Source organism: Castor canadensis, chromosome 1, assembly GCF_047511655.1.
Source record: "Castor canadensis chromosome 1, mCasCan1.hap1v2, whole genome shotgun sequence".
Lineage (NCBI taxonomy): Eukaryota > Metazoa > Chordata > Mammalia > Rodentia > Castoridae > Castor > Castor canadensis.
In genome coordinates this window covers 187,497,096-187,521,375 of record NC_133386.1, presented here as the reverse complement: position 1 = coordinate 187,521,375, position 24,280 = coordinate 187,497,096, and the positions used below count along the sequence as shown (strand labels likewise).

Genomic DNA, 24,280 nt, shown 5'->3' with positions numbered 1-24,280 from the left:
TGTTTTACTTAAATTGATTTAATAACTACATTTAAATAAATCTGAAAACTAAACCTTACATAACAACTTTAATTCATAATTTTTCACTCAATTTCACAAGTAGAAAGTGACAAAAATTATAGTGAAACATTTAAAGTACGAAAATGTGTGAGATAAATTATTTCATGTTATATTTCAGTCACTGTTGATAAAAGTGACTATATTAGGATTTAATTAGCTGTGTCTGAAAAGTACTTTAGCTTAATTCATTCCAAGTTATCTTAGAAAAGATGTCATCATTAAATTTAGCTGTTAGATTCATGAGATGACATTATAACATTAAGCTATGTATTTTTGTATTTATTTTTATGGATGTTGAGATTCAAAGTTAACATAATTTATGTGTATTAGAAATATAATTTTTCTCCCCATACATTATTTAAATATATAGAAAAAAATGTAGCTGACAGACTAAACTAAAACAGTCAGCAACCATGGACCAAATTTGACCAATTGGCCATACCACCTAAACCCCAATCTTGCTACATAAGATTAACATATTTCTCTGCCAACACTTGTTTTCTATCTTTTTATTTTTGTTTCATTTTGTTTTCTCTTTAATTAATACAATAGTTTAGCAAATTTATGGATTTTGATGTTGTGTTTCAACACGTCCATATGCTGTGCAATGATCAAATCAGGAAAATTAGCATTCACTTCTACTTCCACTTGGCTTTATGTTCATAAGGTAGTAAGGTTCACTATGGGTACACAAATGTCCATTTTGCATTTATCAAGAACAGATTGTAAAATAAGTAAACTGTGAATATACCAATCTAGATAAACTAAACATTAATATTTATAAGATTTTTTCATCAGGCCCTACATTTTAAAATGTATTGATCACATTTGAATGAATGATCATGCACTAGCATTTAGTTGAATAACTAATAAATTCTAGCCATAAAAATCTGGTGAGCTGCTAATTCAAAATTTATAATGTATTGTTATTGAAAAAAGATGAGAGCAAACAGTTTCAAATCATATTATCAACAAAAATGTATAATGTGATGATATTGTATGGTAAAAGTCAGATGTTAAATATCAGAAAATTTATACTTATTCGTGTTTTGATTATGATGAAGATAGGACTGTCTTCTTTTCCAAAATATTTCATTTTCCTACATATATACCAAAGTCTAACTCCAAGGAGTTGAAGTGGAAAAACAGACTGCTGAAAGACAAATGTCATTAACTATGGAAAAACACAAACTGAAGAAGAACACTTTATAACAGTGGAAAGACACTACTTGAAAATTCTGAATACAATTTCATTGCTAAAAATATACTTTTATATGAACATTTTAGGTACGTCATACCAACCAAATTCCTATTGTCATGGGAAGTAAATGAGTTCTTGTATATTTTTTCCTGCTAAAACTGCATCTTTCATATTAAATCTATGATGAAGAAATGTACATAAAAAAGGTACCCTAAGAATAATGTGCAACTCTAAGAAAGAGATTCCTATATTATCAGCTACACATCTAAACTTACTTGTAAATTATTCCAATAATTGTGTGATTACATTCACCCAGTTGCATTCCAAATGCCAACGACACTGTGTCACTGCAACACGGTTGACTATAAAGAATAAATCATGCTTAATAACTATTTTGTATTCATGAGGTAAAGTGCCACTCTGTTAGATTGGACCTTTTAGTTTTTTTAAGGATTGTCTTTAGAAAGTGTTATTTGAGCTAGGAATTTTACACTTGGTCATACATCATACAGATGAACACACTACTAAAATATCTGTTACAGTTTCATTGCCTCAAGTTTGCCTTGGTGATTGCTTTGTTGACTGCCTCTTTTACATCCTTGTTCCTCAAACTGTAGATCATGGAATTCAACATGGGGATCACAGTGGTGTAAAACACAGCCACCATCTTTCCCTGCTCCACAGACTCTTCAGTTGGCCTCTGGAGATACATGAATATGAGGGTCCCATAAAACATAGAAACAGCTGTCAAGTGAGATCCACAGGTGGAGAATGCTTTCTTTCTTCTGTCAGCAGAGTGCATGCATAGCACAGCAATGACTATGAGGGTGTAGGAGATGAGGACCGCTGAGAGGGAATATGTGAAGTTGATTCCAGCAATGACAATCATTGTGTATTCTTTGATATGCACTCCTCCACAGGCAATCTTGAAGAGAGGAGGATCTGCACAATAGAAGTGATTGATTTCAAAGTTTCCACAGAAATATAAGCCATACATCCACAGTGTGCACATTAGACCCACAGAGAAGCCACAGATATAGGGCACAGAGATAAGCCGAACACACACAGTCCTAGACATCCTACTTCCATAAAGCAAAGGTTTGCAGATGGCCAAGTAACTATCGAACGCCATCAATGCCAGGATATAGACCTCCACGTGTACAAGAGCAATGAAAAAGTAGCACTACACCAGACATCCCACATAGGAAATGGTTTTTGCCTCTGATAATAAGTTTTCTAGCATTTTAGGGGTAACATTGGAAGAGAACCAAACATCCACAAAAGACAAATGACTCAGGAAGAAGTACATAGGGCTCTGAAGCTGGGGGCTGATGCTGATCAAAAGGATCATACCAATGTTTCCTAACAGAGTGACCATGTAAACTACTAGGAACACCACAAAAAAGAGGACCTGAAGCTCCTGACGACTGGTCAACCCCATAAGAAGGAATTCTGCTACATCGGTAAAATTTCTCATTGCCTTAACATAGACAGAGTCTGTGTTTCCTATGGAGAAATTTTTTAAAATGTGGTTATGTTTATTTAATTCTTGAAACTTCTCTTTTTTGCACTACTGGGGCTTGTACTCAGGGCCTATACTCTGAATCATTCCACCAACCCTTGTTTTTTTTTTTGTGTGTGTGTGTTAAGGATTTTTTTCGAGACAGGGTCTTGTGGTACTATTTGCCTGGACTGGCTTCAAACTGCATTCCTCCTGATCTTGGCCTCCTGAGTATCTAGGATTTCAAACATGAACCACTGGCACCAGCTCATTCTTGACACTTTTGAATTATAATTTTCCTTATCCAAATAAAATAATTCAAAACATGTAGATATTTCACAATGTCTAATATGGTCATTAAATGCATTATAATTTAAATGAACTGATTAAAAACATAAAGGGGGTCTGAATTTTAAACTCTGAATAAAGATCCACTATTAGAGATTTCCATGGTTATAGATTAGATCTTTTTATTCATTTCAGGTGTGACAAATATTAAGTAGATGACAGCTACAGAGTTTGATTATGACATAGAGCTGAAGTCAGGGATTTTCCTATATAAAAATTCTAACCTTGGAGGTGAAGGCATGGCACAAGTGGTAAAGTGCCTCCTTAGCAAGCTCAGGCACTGAGTTCAAGCCCTGTTATCACTAAAATTTTTCCAACATTAAGGAAACACCCATGTTCTCTCATTATCTGAATTTAACTTGGTACTACTTGTGGATTGTACTTCCATTTTATGTTAGCTATAAAATATATAAGCTATAGCATTGAGGGATCTAAGAACATAAACTAATTCTATCTGAACTTGTTTCAATCATTGGGTGATATTGGCATTTCTGTTTCTCCACATGTAATTGTTAGCTGTGTGGTAGTAGGAACTGTCTTATCTGTTTTGGAATTGTACAAATTGCCTTTGTAATAACATATAAAAGATGTTCAAAAATAGGCATCAAGTAAGATTTTAAAAGTGTTCTGATCTTTGTATCAAGATCATATCCCATATTTGCATTTCATAACATACATGATCCCAATACTATGAAGATTCTCTAAAAAGGATTTGTTTTCTTCAACAGGCCAACGTTTTATAATATTTGTATGAATAGCTAGTATTTAATGAATGAACACTATATTTTTTGCATTCAAAGTCCTACGAAACATATTCTTTTTGCACGTTTCTTTTGCAAGTGATAAAAGTAAAGCAGTGACAGATTTAGATCTTCCTAAGTCAGAAATCTACTAATTACAAGACTTTGCTACAAACCAAAGAATTTGACCCCAATTTCTACTCTAAATTATCTTGTATTGCCATCTCTTTTCATTTAAAATTCAGTGTTGATTATCTGCCAATACAGACAAAAATCATCTTTTCATGCTTCATCTTTAATGAAATAATATTAACAGTTGAGCTAGATAATAAAGACAGAAGACCACTGTCTCTCCCTATCCTTCTAAATTTAGGTGATTCCATTGATCTAGGATAAGAAATAAATAATAATTGGTGAGAAAACCAATTTATGATGTAGGCTCATATCAGCTATTAAAATAATCATGTTGGCAGAATATTTTATTAATACTTCACTTAATGTCCCATGAATATAAATAATAGAATTGTAAATTATTCAATTAGTTATTCCCAACTCCATTCATGTATATTTAAAAACAATAATGTGTAAATCAAGACAACAAAATATTGATAAAAATAAATCTATGAATAAGAGCTTAGTTTCTTTTCAAAATAACACCTAAAATTATCCAATTCTGATTGCATAAATCCATATTGCAGATTCTAAAACTTGCATACCTACATTCAGCAAAGAACAGCAGTAAATGTTAATTTCTCACTATTTATATTAGAGTCTTGAGTATTAGGAGCATGGAGACTAACTCTCTATGGTATTGTCTGGGTAATTATGAAACAATTACTAAAACACTAGAAAAATCTTGGGGGAAGAAGCAAAGGTGGAATAATAATTCTTAAAATTGAGAGATTGAAATTCATGATATTGTGACATATTTCTCACTGTCACATGGGTTCTGCCCTCTTACATTCACACATGGGCAATTAGGCATCCCAGAAAAATATTATTGGAGCCCACCATGAAATTATTGGTAAATTACTTTTTTTAATGCAACTGTTATGAAAAGCACCACGTGTGAGATAGACATGATCAGAAATGCCTGTTCTACATATCTCAAAATTGTTCTCCAGTGTCAGGCGTGTGAAAGCATAAATTACCTGGCAGGATCTGGAAGGATGAGTGTGAATGGAAATCACTGGTGAAGATGAGTGACTCTTGTCAAACATATCCAGAATCAAAACCTTGATTCTAACACTTTATGTGAGCTTGGGCAAGTAGCAGTCTCCTCAGCTTCAATATTCTCATCTGTGGAAAGTAGAAATTACTCTCTAACAGTGTGGCTGTGATGATCTCAGATAACACAGGATATTTCTGCCACCAACACACATTTCATATAAAGCACTAAAGATGACTTTATGTATTAGTTTCATTTTTACAATGTTTACAATTATTATCTCACAACAATTCTGAGATTGTGACTAATGTATCCTTACTTTGAAGAATAGACTAGGCATATGTATATGAGGCTGTATTTGTAGACCCAGTTTAGAAAGCTAAAAAGTTAAAAATCAATCTATATTTTTCAACAATTCTAAACTATATATTGTCTCAATTTGGTCCACAAAACTATGGACAAAACTGTACTCCAGGTAAATTTTCTCTTTCTCCTGTGTACCCAAGTACCCAGAAATCTTGAGTTCCTTCTCACTTATTATGGAGGAAATCCATTAGATAAGCTCATTTATAGCATAGAATTATGATATAATATACAATATCTAAGAAAATGTATATTGGAAAATATAAAAGTATAGATATATATATCCACATATATATGTATTGATGTATATATATGTGTATATATGTGTGTGTATATTTCATTTATTTAACTGTTCTTTCTGCACCAAAAAAGAGAATGATTTATTTATATGTATGCCTGAGTACATAAAATTTAATAAAGTAAATTGTTGTTACCTCAGACTTGTACCTCATGCAATGAAATGCAGGACAAATATCAAATTATATTACTATTATTTTGGAAGGACTTGTTATTGCTAACTACAAAAATGCCATCTAAAGTATTTTTTCTTTAAAATGCAACAATAACTAAAATGTTATTGGCATATCTTAGACACAGATATATTTGGTATTCTATGGGATTATCAATTGAATATATTTTAGAGTCATGTTCTTACAATGACACATTCACCCACTAATTCTATCCACTCTTTAGTCAGACCGAAGACAATGTTGGGGACATGTGAAAAGCTCACAGTTTAGTCATTTTAAAACTTAGAGTTGAAACACGTCAGTTACAGAAATCAGTAAAATAGAAAACACCCTGTTATGTTAAGGAACACTAAAAAATCTGAAGGAGAATTAAATACAATAGTGTTTCTCTTTTCAAATAGTAGTGTCTGGACAGACTCATCCCTCATGATGAAAGAAGCATTAAGCATTAAACAATCTTATAATCATCATTGAGACCAGCATATTTATATCCTTATACTAGAAAACTAACTTTAGTATGTGGTATTTATGTTAAAAATTAGTTTCTAAAAAGGGTAAATAAATATTTCTCAAATTCATCTTCTGCACTTTTGATTATAGAAAATAAAATTATGAAAATAAATAAAATAGCTAATATTTGAACAATCTAAATTAGTGCAACTATGAACTTTGATGCAAATCATCTTTCCAATGAATTATTTTACACATTTTAATCAATTTTCCACAATAATTGGTCACTCTACTATTATTTCTACTTTTCATTGCTATTTTTTCCTTTCTTTTCTTCTCACAAAAGATCTTTAAGTTTATATACCCATTTACTGGCTAATAACCTGTTACCAAATAAATAATAGAAAAATTATCTCAGGCTTTATTTTGCTAAACATGTTCTGCTAATCACTTTGTCCATGGCTTCCTTCACATCCTTGTTCCTCAGACTGTAGATCATAGGATTCAACATGGGGATCACTGTAGTGTAGAACGCAGCCACCATCTTCCCTTGCTCCACGGACTCCTCTGCAGGTCACCTGAGATACATGAAGATCGGAGTACCATAAAATATGACCTCAGCTGTCAGATGGGACCCGCAAGTAGAAAAGTCCTTCCTCCTACATTCTGTTGAGTGCACTCTTAGAACAGCAATGAGAATGAATAGATAGAGATGATAACCACAGTCAGGGAATATGTGAAGTTAATGCCTGCAAGTATGGTCATAGTATTCTCCTTTACAAATGTCCCAGCACAAGCCATTTTGATGAGAGGTGGGTCTGCACAGTAGAAGTGGTTGATCTCAATTTTTCCACAGAAGTATAAGCCATAAGTCCATAATGTTGCAGCCAGACTAGTCAGAAAACCATACATATAAGGAAAAGAAATCAGCCAAATACAGAATATCCTTGACATTTTTCTGCCATAGAGCAGAGCGTTCCCAACTGCCATGTATCTATCAAAGGCCATCGCAGCAAGAATAAAAATTTCCACATGGATAAGACAAATGAAGAAGAAACATTGTACTAAACACCAGCATAAGAAATAGTTTTTGTCTTTTATAACAGGTTTTCCAACATTTTAGGAGTGACATTGGAAGAAAACCAGATGTCAATAAATGACAAATGACTGAGGAAAAAGTACATGGGGTTGCTGAGCTGTGGACTGACCTTAATTAACATAATCATCCCAAGGTTGCCCAGCATGCTAATAATATAGACTATAAGTAAAATGATGAAGAAGAGAACTTGCCATTCTATTCTACTGGTTAATCCCAAAAGAGTAAATTCTGTCATGTTAGTGAAATTCAGCTTATCCACAATTCTGTCAATATGTGTTATAAATCTCTATGGAACTAAAAGGAAATAAATGAATTAGAGGTATTAATCTAAATAAATACTTTCAAAATCTGGAATAGAGTCTTACAAATTTATAATGGGGACAGAAATTGAGAAAATGACTGACACTTCTCTGTAGATCCAGCAAAATCCCAGGAAGCATTCTTGTATATTTTGCAAATTTATTGTCAAATGCAGAGCTTACAATATGAACTTTTCTAGAAAAGGTTCTTCAAACTATATTCCTTAGGAAACACTCATGTCTTGTATTATGTTAATAAATACTTTGGAGAAAAAACTGTAAGTGTTCTCTATATTAAATAATAGTGGAAAGTCTTTGTTCTCTGTTTGATTTTTGGAGATAAACAACCAGCCTAGTAGAGTTATACTATGAGGAATTGTATGTTTAAAAACTGTTACATTTTCTCTTCCTAGTTTACTCAAAATTGATGCACATATACAAATATGTATATGCAGGAGAGATTCCACTACAATCAATGAACATTCATTCTGTGAGAACACAGTTTGCAAGTCTATCAAATAAGAACTTCAAATATCATTTCAGCAAGAAAATGAATTGGTAGAAGATAGGATTATGGATTGTGTTCATAACTTTTGATGAATAAACTGTATATATAAGGGATATGATTATCCCAAGAACCCTTGTTTTTTCAACCTTAAGTGTTGTGCAATTTTCAGTCATAATTTACTGGACCATATGTATATGTTTTCACTCATAATCACCAGAAAAAGTAGATAGCAGGAAATAATGTAAGCCTCTTCTTTATACTGGAAATAAATGGACTCTGTGCTCAATGATAATTGATAACTTTTCTCTTGCTCAACTTAGAACAAAAATTTGTCAAATGATAAAGGCGAAGACCAACAGCCAAAATAAATTAGGCTGACTGTATATGATTGAAGGGTCTTAGTCTAATGAATCAAAATTCAAGGCATTAACTGTGAGTAAATGTTTAAAATGAAGTTAAAAAATGCATACAGCTGTCTAAAATTTGAATAAATTACCTTAAAATGCAGTTGTGTATTGACTGACAAAAAGTATGTTAAAATGTAAAAATTGTCCCTTAAGTTTCTTATATTCATATCTGTATAGAGCTCAGCAGATAATCTCTACTGAGTGATACAAGAGATAATATATGGTACATCACAGAGGGTCACCTAGACTGCTCTTTACACTTTTTAAAATTAGCAATATTGGAGTTCTTTTTGGAAAGTCAAACCTTATTATGTGGAACCAAGGATGAGCCAACACAAAGACATAGAAGATGACATTTTTAGTATTTGTTAAAAGTTAAATTCAAGAAAATCTGAATGATGGTTAACTTGGGATGGGTAACAGTAAAGTCATAGGAAACTTGATTTGCTTAGATCTGATCCTAAGGAGTACAAAGTAGGCAAAAGATGTTGAGTTAGTGCCCTCAAGAGTATTAAGAGGATTTTCTCATGACATAAGTGTAAAAATGCAAACATTAACATACCCTATTTTGTGTCACTCTATTTCAAATTAAATTACCATTAGATGTAGAATTTTTTCCTGATCAAATTTAAAGAAATACTAAGTATTCCAGTTAAATAGTTCTCATTCCACTTTCAGACTTTGCTTAAATGCAGGATCCAGGCTTTCTGGACTTTAGCATATTGTATTCTTGTTCTTTTTGGTTTTGATTTCTCTGTTGCTCAATATGATTAAAGATGATAATAGTATATATTTTTGCATGTGTTTGTAAATATGAAAAGAGATATTACCTATTAAAATATGAATATGGAAATATTAATTATTAAATGTACTACATTAATAAATTCATAGGAATCAAATCTGTCTGTTGTCTACTTTCACACACAAATACATGGAATCATTAAAGTAGTCTTATAAAAACTAACAAAAATTAAAATCTACTATGCAAACTCTATCTCATAGGTACCTTTCTATAACCAACCTTAGATGAAGAAAAAACTGTCAGTAAGAATGTGGATTTCACAAGTGAATTCTGTACGGGAGAATGGTAAATAACTTAAACCAGGAAAAAAGGAAACTGGGAGTCAATATGAGAGAATCCTCCCTTAAATGTTTGCCTTAGAAAACAAGAAGCTATTAAGAGTTTTCCCCTAGGAATGATGCTGGTGAAGTAAATCTCTGGAGGAAGAGTTAACTTATCCTTTTTTCTTTTCATTACAGATTTATGTTTGTTTTTCCCCAAGTTCCAAGGCAGTTATTTTGAATGCTCCCTTAATTGGTTTTCTGTTACTATAACCAATTATGAGTTTGGGAAATTTATAAAGAATAAATAATTATTTAGCTCATAGATCTAGAGCCTGTGAAGTCCAAGGTCAAAGAGCTTCACTAATTGAGTTCTTGGTGTTGGTGACTCTGTAGAATCTGAGGCCACTCAACTCATCACATGGTGAGAGGAATGCATAGAAGACACGGAGCCAAACTGGCTTTTACAACAGGTCTACTTGCCCTATATCCCACTAACCAATCAACCCATGAAAGGACCATGAAAGCAGAGCCCTCATGATCAAATCAACTCTTAAAGGTCTCACCTGGCCTTCCCTCTTTTTAAAGTCTTACCATTTTTATTAATATATATTAATTTTACAAAAAGCTTTCACTGTGATATTTCCATATATGCGCAAAATGTACTTTGGTAGAATGCACCACTCTATTGCTCTTTTTCCTCCCTCTCCCCATTTGCAACCAATTTTAATGTGTTTCAGTGTTCTATTTTCATACATGCATATAAAGTACTTCAGTCATAATGCTCTCCCATCGTCTTCTCATTTTACCTTCACTACTCCCACTGGGTCTCTCTCCAACAGCTTCCTCTTTATGTTCATATCATTCCTTCTTTTTATCCCCACCTCTTACTACTTCACAGTGGGAATGAAATTTCAACATAAGTTTTGGTATGGGCATTCAAACCATAACAAATGAACCTTGGTATTAAACAATGTGCTTGGGTTTGTCTCATATTAAATCTATAGATGATATTGGTCAACTTGTATACAACAATCATGGACTGTATAACTGATTATATATGTCACTTAGCTTCTCTAGTGAATGATGAGATAATTATTTGTCTCTCTAATTAGAATTACAACATAGCAAAGTGCAAAAACACAGTCTGTTTCAACTCCTTCATTATATAAACAAGAAAATAATAATATTGGCAAAAAATGTATTTATTGAAGTAACCACATGGTATATGCCATATTACCTGAAGTAATTATTACTCCCATTGTACAAACAAGAGACAGGTTTTCAGAGATTCAGTGACTAATTCAAGATAACAGTTTCAGGTAAATCAGCAAGAAGATTCTTGATACCAAAATTTATACTGTTATCCATCACATTCCACTGCCAGATAAAATACCAAAATTTAGAGTTACTGAGCTAAAAAAAGATTCATTTCCACTATTTGCCTGTTATATATTTTATCAAGGTCTTAATAAAGTTGAGAGAACAAAAGTACATCCCTTTTATACCCCTGAAAGCATAAATAATTTCCATCATGTACCTTTGTGATGATGTTAACTGGGTTGCCTGGTAATTTATAACCACACTCAAACTTGTTTATTGAGTTGCAGAGGATATTGCTGAATTTCTCAGAAATATTCTTCTTCCTCTCAGAGAATAGAATTTTGATTTGAAGGCCACCGATTACCTTTCTCATTGCCCTGCCCCAGTGTCTTTTACAGTACTTGGTCCATAGTAAATGATCCATGATAGATGTTCAAGAAATATTTATTCAATGAAGAAAACAGTTAAAGTGATAATACTTTTAATGTGTTAAGCATCTAGATGAGATGGTACATACCCAAGTATTCTGAAAACATTTTTCAAAATAAAGATGAAAATGTTATTCATTGAGACCATACTTTGGAATTTAACTACAGTGATTAAGACTTTGTAAGTTTGAGCTCTGAGTGGGTCTTTAGAAGATAATTCTTGGTTTGAGAAAATATTTGTGTTGTGTACGGTTAGGTGTTTACTATCCACAAAGTTCTTGAGCCTAACTAATATCATAAAGGGTAACCAGTTATTTTCTAAGCCTAGAATTTCTTTCCATCACAAACATTATTTTTCTGATGTTTTGTTAGATTTTAAGACTAATCTCCATAGGACAGTGAACAGCCTGATGTGATTCCTGTCTTTTCTGTTACTAATAAGGCACTCAATGTAAAAAAGCTAGGAGGAGAGCTCATTCAGCACAGAGAAATCCAGATAGGACTACTTACACAGAACAATAAAGTAAATTTCATTATTCTAACTAATTAAATTCTTTCCAGGCCAGGAAGAAGTTACCTTAAACATTTACTGGGTTTCCTCATTGAGAATTGATAATATTCAGTCCTGCATTTCTGTATCACTTAGCTTATATTTCTTACATAATATTTATCAAATTACATTGAAGATAGTTTCAAGTGCATGACTTATGAATATAGATGCTGAACAACTTGAAACCAAACAATGCCTTACTCATGTTTCCCTGATGATTACAGAACACTAAATATTTTAGAAGATGCTATGGAGGGTATAATACATTATATAATTCTTATCCTACTTACTCACATAGGGGCCCATAAGCAGACACACACAGAGCACACAATTTACCAAACCCTTTGCACACATCCACCACACAGTCAGCACACAATTTATAATCATACATGATAACTTTCTAGAGCAAGCGTATAAGCAAGCACATTAATAACAACCAGACTATAGCACATACGATGTTGAGCAATATAAGATTAACCACCAACACGGATATTCACAACCAAAAGCCACCTACAGATGGACATAAAACATTATTTTATTGGTCGTACATTAGCGCATTAAGTCAGAAAAAATTCTCTCCAAAATGGATATCCCCTACCACAATATGGTCTCTTAATCTACCAACCTCTGTGAAACCAGCAACCCGCTCGGGAAGTGTCCCTCTTCTTGCTCTGGGCCCATTAAACTTGGGGGTTTCTATAATGAAACTATACCTGGCATCTGGTTCTTACTTCAGGGCCATGGCAACTAAGATTGCCCACACATTCCCCTTAAATAAGACATCTCGATGGACTAATGACTAGACTGGCCCATGATCAACATAACTGTTCTGTCATACATTTGGTATTTTTTAAATTTTAGGATGCTGTGACTCAGCATAGCCATCAAGGCATGGTCTCAGTCAATTCAATTGTAGCTGGACTTTTAAGTCAATATTCTTAACCCACATAATAAAAATCAAGGTATGCTAGAACTTCATGCTTGATGGACATAAAGGAAAAACAACACACACATACGCATACACGTATACCTGTATACACATATACATGTATACACATATCTATGAGCAACCCCCCCTACCCCCCCACATGACTAACTCTTGCCAAATCCCAAAAACAAGAAACATGTTCTACCAACAAACTTTTACATATCTACCCACCCTTAAACCTCGCATTTTAATCCTTTATTATATACGTTCAATTTATTAATGTGCCATCTGAGTATCTCGTAAATTAAATCACGCAACACACAATCCAACTCCTCACTCCCTCCCACATACTAATAAGATACCTGAAATAACCAACCATATAAAAGAAAAGAACTAACCTCAAATACAAAAGTTAATGTAGCTTATATATCAAAGCAAGGCACTGAAAATGCCTAGATGGATTGCATAATCCCATAAACAAATAGAGGTTTGGTCCTGGCCTTTTTATTAGTTTTCAGTGAAATTACACATGCAAATATCCATGCCCCAGTGAATATGCCCTCTAAGTCTAACAGACCAAAAGGAGCAAGCATCAAGCACACAAAACTTGTAGCTAAAGACGCTTTGCTTTGCCACACCCCCACAGGACACAGCTGTGATAAAAATTAAGCAATAAACGAAAGTTTGACTAAGTTACACTGACTATAAGGGTTGGTAAATCTCATGCCAGCCACCGCGGTCATACGATAGACCCAAACTAATAAACCCCGGCATAAAGCGTGTTTAAGAACTCCTACCTTCAATAAGAATAAACTTTATCTAGGCCATAAAAAGCTACAGCTAAAGAGAAAATAACTTATGAAAGTAATCTTAACAAATCTGATAACACGACAGCTAAGACCCAAACTGGGATTAGATACCCTACTATGCTTAGCCGTAAACCTAAATATGTAAACCTAACAAACATATTCACCAGAGAACTACTAGCAACAGCTTAAAACTCAAAGGACTTGGCGGTGCTTTATATCCATCTAGAGGAGCCTGTTCTATAATCGATAAACCCAGATTCACCTCACCATCTCTTGCTAAATCAGCCTATATACCGCCATCTTCAGCAAACCCTGATTAAGGCACTTAAAGTAAGCCAAAACATACAACATAAAAACGTTAAGTCAAAGTGTAGTCAATGAGATGGGAAGAAATGGGCTACATTTTCTTACCCTAAGAAAATTAACAGAAACTCTTATGAAACTGAGAGGATAAGGAGGATTTAGCAGTAAATTGAATTTAGAAAGCTCAATTGAACCGAGCAATGAAGCATGAACACACCGCCTGTCACCCTCCTCAACATTTTTTATTACAAAGCTTACATAAACTACTACCACAAAAATTAAGAGGAGATAAGTCATAACAAGGTAAGCATACTGGAAAGTGTGCTTGGAACATCAAAATGTAGCTTAACCACAAAGCATCTGGCCTACACCCAGAAGACTTCACACAATGAACATTTTGAGCTAATTCTAGCCCAAAAACCAACAACCACAACTGCATAAAACCCATAAAATAAAACATTCACCAATCCGTAAAGTATAGGTGATAGAAATACGTACCAGGAGCTATAGAGCCAGTACCGCAAGGGAAAGATGAAAGACTAATTCAAAGCACTAAAAAGCAAAGATTACACCTCATACCTTTTGCATAATGATTTAACTAGAAAAAGCTTAACACAGAGAACTTCGCTAAGCACCCCAAAATCAGACGAGCTACCTAAAGACAGTTATTTATGAACACACTCATCTACATAGCAAAATAGTGAGAAGATCTCTAGGTAGAGGTGAAAAGCCTACCGAGCCTGATGATAGCTGGTTACTCAGAACCAAATTTCAGTTCCACTTAAAATTTACCACAAGAAATAAAACTCCAACATGTAAATTTTAATGTTAGTCTAAAGAGGGACAGCCCTTTAGATATGGATACAACCTTATACAGAGAGTAAAATAACCCACACAGCCATAGTTGGCCTAAAAGCAGCCACCAATTAAGAAAGCATTCAAGCTCAACCACACCAACTCCTAAATCACAAAAACCAACATGACCTCCTATAACACAAACTGAGTTAATCTATTCACCAAAAGATGAACTAATGTTAATATTAGTAACAAGAAAAAATTCTCCAAGCACAAGCTTATATCAGACCGAATGAATCACTGATAATTAACATACATATAGGAAAAAAACAAAAACAAGCCTAACCTATAAAACGCTATGTTAACCCAACACAGGAGTGCTATAAAGAAAGATTAAAAAAAGTAAAAGGAACTTGGCAAACAAAAACCCCGCCTGTTTACCAAAAACATCACCTCTAGCATTACAACTATTAGAGGCACCGCCTGCCCAGTGACAATTGTTAAATGGCCACGGTATCCTGACCATGCAAAAGTAGCATAATCATTTGTTCCCTAAATAGGGACTTATATGAACGGCTTGATGAGGGTTTATCTGTCTCTTACTTTTCATCAGTGAAATTGACCTTCCCATGAAGAGGCGGGAATAAATCAATAAGATGAAAAGACCCTATGGAGCTTTAATTTTTCAACCACAATTATAAAATACACACTTACCCCTAATTGGCCTAACCTTATAATTTCTGGTTCAATAATTTTGGTTGGGGTGACCTCGGAGTACAAAACAACCTCCAAATGATTTAAATCTATACTAACAAGTCAAAATACAGGAAAAAAATCATAAATTGACCCATCATTTGAGCAACGGACCAAGTTACCCTAGGGATAACAGCGCAATCCTATTTTAGAGTCCATATCGACAATAGGGTTTACGACCTCGATGTTGGATCAGGACATCCCAATGGTGCAACTGCTATTAAAGGTTCGTTTGTTCAATGATTAAAGTCCTACGTGATCTGAGTTCAGACCAGAGTAATCCAGGTCGGTTTCTATCTATTTACAAGTTTCTCCCAGTATGAAAGGACAAGAGAAACAAGGCCAACTCCCCATCAGAGTCTTAAGTTCAATAGATGCACTAACATCAATCTAGTAAACTATACACTCACCTACCCTAGAACAGGGTTAGTTAAGGTGGCAGAGCCTGGTAATTGCATAAGACTTAAAACTTTACCCTCAGAGGTTCAACTCCTCTCCTTAACACTCCATGTTCATCACAAATGTCCTCACCCTAACCATCCCCATTCTACTTGCAATAGCATTCTTAACCCTCGTAGAACGAAAACTCCTAGGATATATACAACTATGAAAAGGCCCAAACGTAGTAGGCCCCTACGGCATCCTTCAACCATTCACTGATGCACTAAAACTATTCATTAAAGAACCAATACGACCACTAGCCTCCTCCCCACTGCTATTCTCCATCGCCCCAACCCTAGCCCTAACACTAGCCCTTATCATATGAATTCCATTTCCAATACCACAACCCCTAATCAACATAAACTTTGGCATCCTATTCATTCTAGCAACCTCTAGCCTATCCGTCTATGCCATCCTATGATCATGCTGATCATCAAATTCGAAATATGCCCTAATTGGAGCACTCCAAGCTGTCACACAGACAATCTCATACAAAGTATCCCTTGCCATCATCATTTTATCAGTAATACTTATAAATGGATCATTCACCATATCCTCACTAATCACAACACAAGAACATATCTGACTCATCATCCCAACATGACCACTAGCAATAATATGATTTATCTCAACACTAGCAGAAACTAACCGAGCCCCATTTGATCTAACTGAAGGAGAATCCGAACTAGTATCTGGATTCAATGTAGAATATGCTGCCGGATCATTTGCCCTATTCTTCATAGCAGAATACATGAACATCATTATAGTAAATGCTCTCACGACAATCATATTCCTAGGAGCATTCCACAACCCCCTAGCCCCAGAGCTATACACTATCAACTTCACCATCAAAACCCTCTGCCTCACCCTACTATTCTTATGAATTCGAGCATCATACCCCCGATTCTGATATGACCAACTCATACACCTACTATGAAAAAATTTCCTCCCAATCACTTTGGCTGCCTGCATGCTATATGTATCCATCCCCGTTGCCATATCAAGCATCCCCCCACAAATATAGAAATATGTCTGACAAAAGAGTTACTTTGATAGAGTAAAATATAGAGGTTCAAGCCCTCTTATTTCTAGAGCTAAAGGAACCGAACCTAATCCTAAGAACTCAAAATTCTTCGTGCTACCATATCACACCCAACTCTAAAGTAAGGTCAGCTAAATTAAGCTATTGGGCCCATACCCCAAAAATGTTGGTTTATATCCTTCCCATACTAATTAACCCCACTGCCAAATTAATTATCTTACCCACTGTAATTATAGGAACAATAATTACAATAACAAGCTCCCACTGACTAGTAATATGAGCAGGTTTAGAAATTAATATATTAGCATTCATCCCTCTACTAATCAATAAAGGAAGTCCATGATCCACAGAAGCAGCAACCAAGTACTTCATAACACAAGCCACAGCATCTATACTGCTACTAATAGTGATTGTAATTAACATGCTAGACTCAGGCCAATGATCAATCACCCATACGCAAAACCCCATCACATCATTCATAGCCCTAACAGCACTAACTATAAAACTCGGATTAGCTCCATTCCACCTATGAGTACCAGAAGTCACCCAAGGAGCCACTCTGATGTCAGGAATACTACTACTAACATGACAAAAACTAGCCCCAATCTCCATCCTACACCAACTAACACCATCAATCAACCACCAACTCCTCATATCAATAGCCCTACTATCAATTATAGTAGGTGGCTGAGGAGGACTAAACCAAACACAACTACACAAAATCATAGCCTACTCATCAATCGCCCACATAGGATGAATAATAGCCATCATCTCATATAGCTCAATAGCCTTCATACTAAACCTAATCATCTACATCTTACTAACCATCACCATATTTACAATAATCAACCACAACACAAACACTAACACACTCACTTTAGCTCACTCCTGAAACGTAGCCCCAGTAATTACCCTAATACTACTCATCTCACTACTATCACTTGGAGGACTCCCACCACTAACAGGATTCCTACCAAAATGAATCATTATTAATGAACTGACAAAAAATGACCTAATCTTAATGCCAACAATCATAGCCATGCTAGCCCTACTAAACTTGTATTTCTACATACGACTAATCTACTCAACTACCCTAACCTTATTCCCAACCACAAGCACCACAAAAATAAAATGATGACACCCCAACAAAAAACCCTTAATCCTTTTACCCCCACTTTTCATTATTACAACTATAACCCTACCCCTATCACCTATCATATTCACCCTAAGCTAGGAATTTAGGTTAAACAGACCAAGAGCCTTCAAAGCCCTAAGCAAGTTAAATAAACTTAATTCCTGCAATAAGGACTGCAGGACACCACCCTACATCTTATGAACACAAATCAAACACTTTTACTAAGCTAAGTCCTCACTAGATTGATGGGATTCAAAGCCACGAAATTTTAGTTAACAGCTAAATACCCTAAACAACTGGCTTCAATCTACCTCTCCCGCTGTCTAGAAAAGAAAGGCAGGAGAGGCCCCAGCAGAATTGAAGCTGCTCTTCTGAATTTGCAATTCAACATGATCCATCACCTTGAAGCCTGGTAAAAAGGGGACTCAACCCCTGTCTTTAGATTTACAGTCTAATGCTTACTCAGCCATTTTACCTATGTTCGTAAACCGTTGACTATTCTCAACAAACCACAAAGACATCGGCACCCTGTACTTAATATTTGGGGCCTGGGCAGGAATGGTAGGGACTGTCTTAAGCTTATTAATTCATGCAGAACTAGGACAGCCAGGAACCCTATTAGGAGACGACCAAATCTATAATGTCATCTTTACAGCCCATGCTTTTGTAATAATTTTCTTCATAGTAATACCAATCCTTATTGGAGGATTTGGTAATTGACTAGTACCATTAATAATTGGAGCCCCTTATATAGCATTCCCCCGAATGAACAACATGAGCTTCTGACTTCTCCCACCATCTTTCCTGCTTCTACTAGCCTCCTCAATAGTAGAAGCTGGAGCAGGGACTGGGTGAATTGTATACCCCCCACTAGCAGGCAATCTAGCCCATGCAGGAGCATCAGTGGACCTCACCATTTTTTCCCTTCACTTAGCTGGTGTATCCTCAATCCTTGGTGCTATTAATTTTATCACAACAATTATTAATATAAAACCCCCTGCAATATCACAATACCAAACACCATTATTTGTATGATCCGTTCTGGTCACTGTGGTCCTTTTACTACTCTCTCTCCCTGTCCTAGTGGCCGGAATTACAATACTCTTAACTGACCTAAACCTAAACACTACTTCCTTTGACCCTGCAGGAGGAGGAAACCCAATCCTCTATCAACACTTATTCTGATTTTTTGGACACCCTGAAGTATACATCCTAATCCTCCCAGGCTTCGGCATAATCTCCCACATCGTTACTTATTACTCTGGCAAAAAACCCGTTTGGATATATAGGAATAGTATGAGCTATGATGTCTATTGGCTTCCTGGGATTCATTATATGAGCACACCATATGTTTACAGTTGGAATAGACGTTGACACCCGAGCCTACTTCACATCCACTACTATAATCATCGCCATTCCCAGAGGGGTAAAAGTCTTCAGTTGACTAGCTACACTTCATGGAGGCAACATCAAATGATCCCCAACCCTACTTTGAGCCCTAGGCTTTATTTTCCTTTTCACAGTAGGTGGCCTAAAAGGCATTGTCCTGTCCAACTCATCTCTAGATATCATACTGCATGACACATATTATGTAGTAGCCCATTTTCACTACATTTTATCAATAGGTGCAGTATTTGCAATCATAGGAGGATTTGTACACTGATTTCCACTATTCTCAGACTATACATTAGACCAAACATGAGCAAAAATCCATTTTACTATTATATTTGTAGGAGTAAACCTGACCTTTTTCCCTCAACACTTCCTTGGCCTATCTGGCATACCACGACGCTATTCTGACTACCCAGATGCCTACACAGCATGAAATACAGTATCATCAATAGGCTCTTTCATTTCCCTAACTGAAGTAATTATTATAGTTTTCATAATCTGAGAAGCATTTGCCTCTAAACGAGAAGTAGGAGTAGTTGAACTTACAACAACAAACCTAGAGTGACTCCATGGATGCCCACCACCATACCACACATTTGAAGAGCCCACATATGTAAAAACACTAAGAAAGGAAGGAGTCGAACCCCCTAGAACTAGTTTCAAACCAGACCCATATCCCATATATCTTTCTCTGTACAAGGTATTAATAAAATAATTACATAACTTTGTCAAAGTTAAATTACAGGCTAATCCCCCAAATATCTTCATGGCTCACCCTCTACAACTAGACCTACAAGATGCTACATCACCCATCATAGAAGAATTACTAAACTTCCATGACCATACACTAATAATTGTGTGCCTCATTAGCTCTCTAGTGCTTTATATCATTTCACTCATACTTACCACTAAATTAACACACACCAACACAGTAGACGCCCAAGATGTAGAAACTATCTGAACAATCCTTCCAGCAATTATTCTCATTATAATTGCCCTCCCGTCTCTACTAATCCTATATATAATAGACGAAATTAACAACCCAGTACTAACAGTAAAAACCATAGGACATCAATGATACTGGAGCTATGAATACACCAATTATGAAGACCTAACATTTGACTCTTACATAATCCCAACATCAGAACTAAAACCCGGAGAACTCCGACTTCTTGAAGTTGACAATTGAGTCGTACTACCAATAGAAGTACCAATCCGAATACTAATCTCATCTGAAGATGTACTACACTCATGAGCCATCCCATCACTAGGCCTAAAAACAGACGCCATCCTTGGGTGCCTTAACCAAGCAACCCTCACCTCCACACGACCAGAACTTTACTGCGGCCAATGCTCTGAAATTTGCGGCTCAAACCACAGCTTCATACGCATCGTATTAGAAATAGTCCCACTCAAATACTTTGAAAACTGATCCTTATCTATACTATAAGTACATTATGAAGCTACCACAGCATTAACCTTTTAAGTTAAAGACAGAGAGCCAGCTCTCCGTAATGATATGCCACAACTCGACACATCCACATGATTTACAACAATCACCTCTATAATTCTCACCCTGCTTATTATCTTCCAATTAAAGGTAAAAACATTCAACTTCTCATCCAACCCTGCACCCAAAAATGTCAAATCTATAAAACAAGAAAACCCTTGAGAAAAAAAATGAATGAAAATCTATTTACCTCTTTCATTACCCCTACTATAATAGGACTCCCTATTGTTACCCTAGTAATCCTCTTCCCAAGTATCATACTCCCAACTCCAAACTGATTAATTAATAACCGACTAACCTCAATTCAACAATGAGCAGTCAAACTAATCACTAAACAAATAATAACAATGCATAACTCTAAAGGACGTACCTGATTTTTAATATTAATATCACTTATTATCTTCATTGGATCAACCAACCTATTCGGGCTTTTTCCATACTCCTTCACCCCAACAACTCAACTATCAATAAATCTAGGAATAGCTATCTCACTCTGAGCAGGGGCCGTAATTCTAGGATTCCACCATAAAATAAAATCATCCCTAGCTCACTTCTTACCACAAGGAACCCAATCCCCTTAATCCCAATACTAGTCATTATTGAAACTATTAGCCTGTTTATCCAACCAATAGCACTAGCCATTTGACTAACGGCCAACATCACAGCAGGCCACCTATTAATACACCTAATCAGCAGAGCTACACTAGTACTACTAACCATTAACCCAACCACAGCTTTTGTAACATTTATTATCCTAGTCCTCCTCACAATTCTCGAATTTGCGGTAGCCCTAATCCAAGCTTACGTATTTACACTCCTAGTTAGCCTATATCTCCATGACAGCACATAATGACCCACCAAGTTCACGCTTACCACATAGTCAACCTAAGCCCATGGCCACTAACAGGAGCATTGTCTGCCCTCCTAATAACATCAGGCCTAGCAATATGATTCCACTTTAACTCTACATCCCTCTTAATACTAGGACTACTCACCAACTCACTAACCATATACCAATGGTGATGGGACATAGTACGAGAAGGCACATTCCAGGGTCACCACACCCCAGTTGTTCAAAAAGGACTGTGGTATGGAATAGTACTATTTATCGTTTCAGAAGTATTCTTCTTTGCTGGATTTTTCTGAGCCTTTTACCATTCAAGCCTTGCCCCAACCCGAGAACTAGGAGGCTGCTGACCACCCACTGGCATTAACCCACTAGACCCCCTAGACGTCCCTCTTCTCAACACATCAGTTCTTCTCGCATCAGGCATATCCATTACCTGAGCTCACCACAGTCTAATGGAGGGGAACCGAAAAAATACAATCCAAGCACTATCAATCACTACTAGGCATCTACTTTACCCTCCTACAAGCCTCAGAATATTTTGAAACCTCATTCACAATCTCCGACGGCATCTATGGTTCAACCTTCTTCATAGCAACAGGATTTCATGGCCTACATGTAATTATCGGCTCCACATTCCTATTAGTACGCCTAACTCTACAACTAAAATTCCATTTTACATCAAAACTTTGATCTCGAGGCCGCAACCTGATACTGACATTTTGTTGATGTAGTATGACTATTCCTATACGTCTCCATCTATTGATGAGGCTCATACTCTCTTAGTATTAATTAGTACAGCTGACTTCCAATCAACTAGATTTAGTATAAACCCAAAAGAGAGTAATCAACCTAATCATCGCATTAACCCTAAACTCCCTCCTAGCAACCCTCTTAATCACCATTGCGTTCTGAATCCCACAAATCAACATCTACAATGAAAAATCAAACCCCTACGAATGCGGATTTGACCCCATAGGCTCAGCACGACCCCATTCTCAATAAAATTTTTCTTAATCGCAATCACCTTCCTCTTATTCGACCTTGAAATTGCCCTACTCCTCACCCTCCTTGAGCACTGCAAACAAACAAACTCTACCCAGTTATCCTCATAGCACTACCTCTAATCATCATCCTATCACTGGGACTAGCATACGAATGATCTCAAAAGGGATTAGAATGAAATGAATATGGTGCTTAGTTTAACACAAAGCAAATGATTTCAACTCATTAGATTATGAATCACTCATAAGCACCAAAATGTCCCCTATCCTAATTAACCTATTCCTAGCCTTCCTAGCATCCCTATTAGGAGCACTAATTTATCGATCACACTTGATATCCTCACTCCTATGCCTAGAGGGTATAACTATCAATTTTTATCACCGAACCCTAATCACCCTGAACTTCAACATCACCCTATCATTTATATTCCCCATCATCATCTTAGTTTTTGCAGCCTGCGAAGCCACAGTAAGACTAGCCCTGCTAGTCACAATATCAAACACATACGGAACGGACTATGTACAAAACCTAAACCTCTTACAATGCTAAAAATCATTATACCAACAATCATACTCATCCCCATAACATGATTCTCAAAAAACAATATAATCTGAATTAACTACACTGCCTACAGCCTACTAATTAGTATACTATGCCTATTCACCCTAAATCAATCAAACAAAAACAGCCTTAACTTCTCATTATTATTCTCCTCGGACTCCCTATCCACCCCTCTCTTAATCCTAACAGCCTGATTACTACCAGTAATAATTATAGCCAGTCAACAACACATGAACAAAGAACCAGTAGAATGAAAAAAAATGTGTATTACTATACTGGTACTACTACAAATCCTATTAATCATAACATTTACATCCACAGAACTAATCTTATTCTACATCCTATTTGAAGCCACACTAATTCCCACACTAATTATCATTACATGATGGGGAAACCAAACAGAATGACTTAACGCAGGCCTATACTTCTTATTTTACACACTAATTGGATCCCTACCCCTTTTAGTTGCATTAATCTACTTACAAAACTCACTAGGATCCCTAAACCTCCACATCCTAAACAACTATTCAGAACAACTAAACCTATCATGATCAAACGACCTGCTATGACTAGCATGTATAATAGCATTTATAGTTAAAATACCATTATATGGACTACACTTATGACTACCAAAAGCCCATGTTGAAGCACCTATTGCCGGCTCCATAGTATTAGCAGCTGTTCTACTAAAACTAGGAGGATATGGTATAATACGAATTACCATCCTCTTATCACCCATCACAAACCACATAATATACCCATTCATACTACTCTCACTATGA

The 24,280-nt window shown here is 35.7% G+C and overlaps 1 protein-coding gene and 2 pseudogenes across 1 annotated transcript; 1 reads left to right on the top strand and 2 right to left on the bottom strand.

The window, feature by feature from the left end:
• Window positions 1-1,805: 1,805 nt before the first annotated feature.
• LOC109676777 (olfactory receptor 5M9-like) lies at window positions 1,806-2,738 on the bottom strand. The gene is given in 1 exon segment (XM_020153047.2): window positions 1,806-2,738. A coding segment is annotated over 1 exon segment (933 nt).
• A 3,984-nt stretch (window positions 2,739-6,722) lies between these two features.
• Window positions 6,723-7,635, bottom strand: LOC109676779 (olfactory receptor 5M3-like; annotated as a pseudogene).
• Window positions 7,636-23,479: 15,844 nt separating this feature from the next.
• LOC141414832 (NADH-ubiquinone oxidoreductase chain 4-like) lies at window positions 23,480-24,280 on the top strand (annotated as a pseudogene).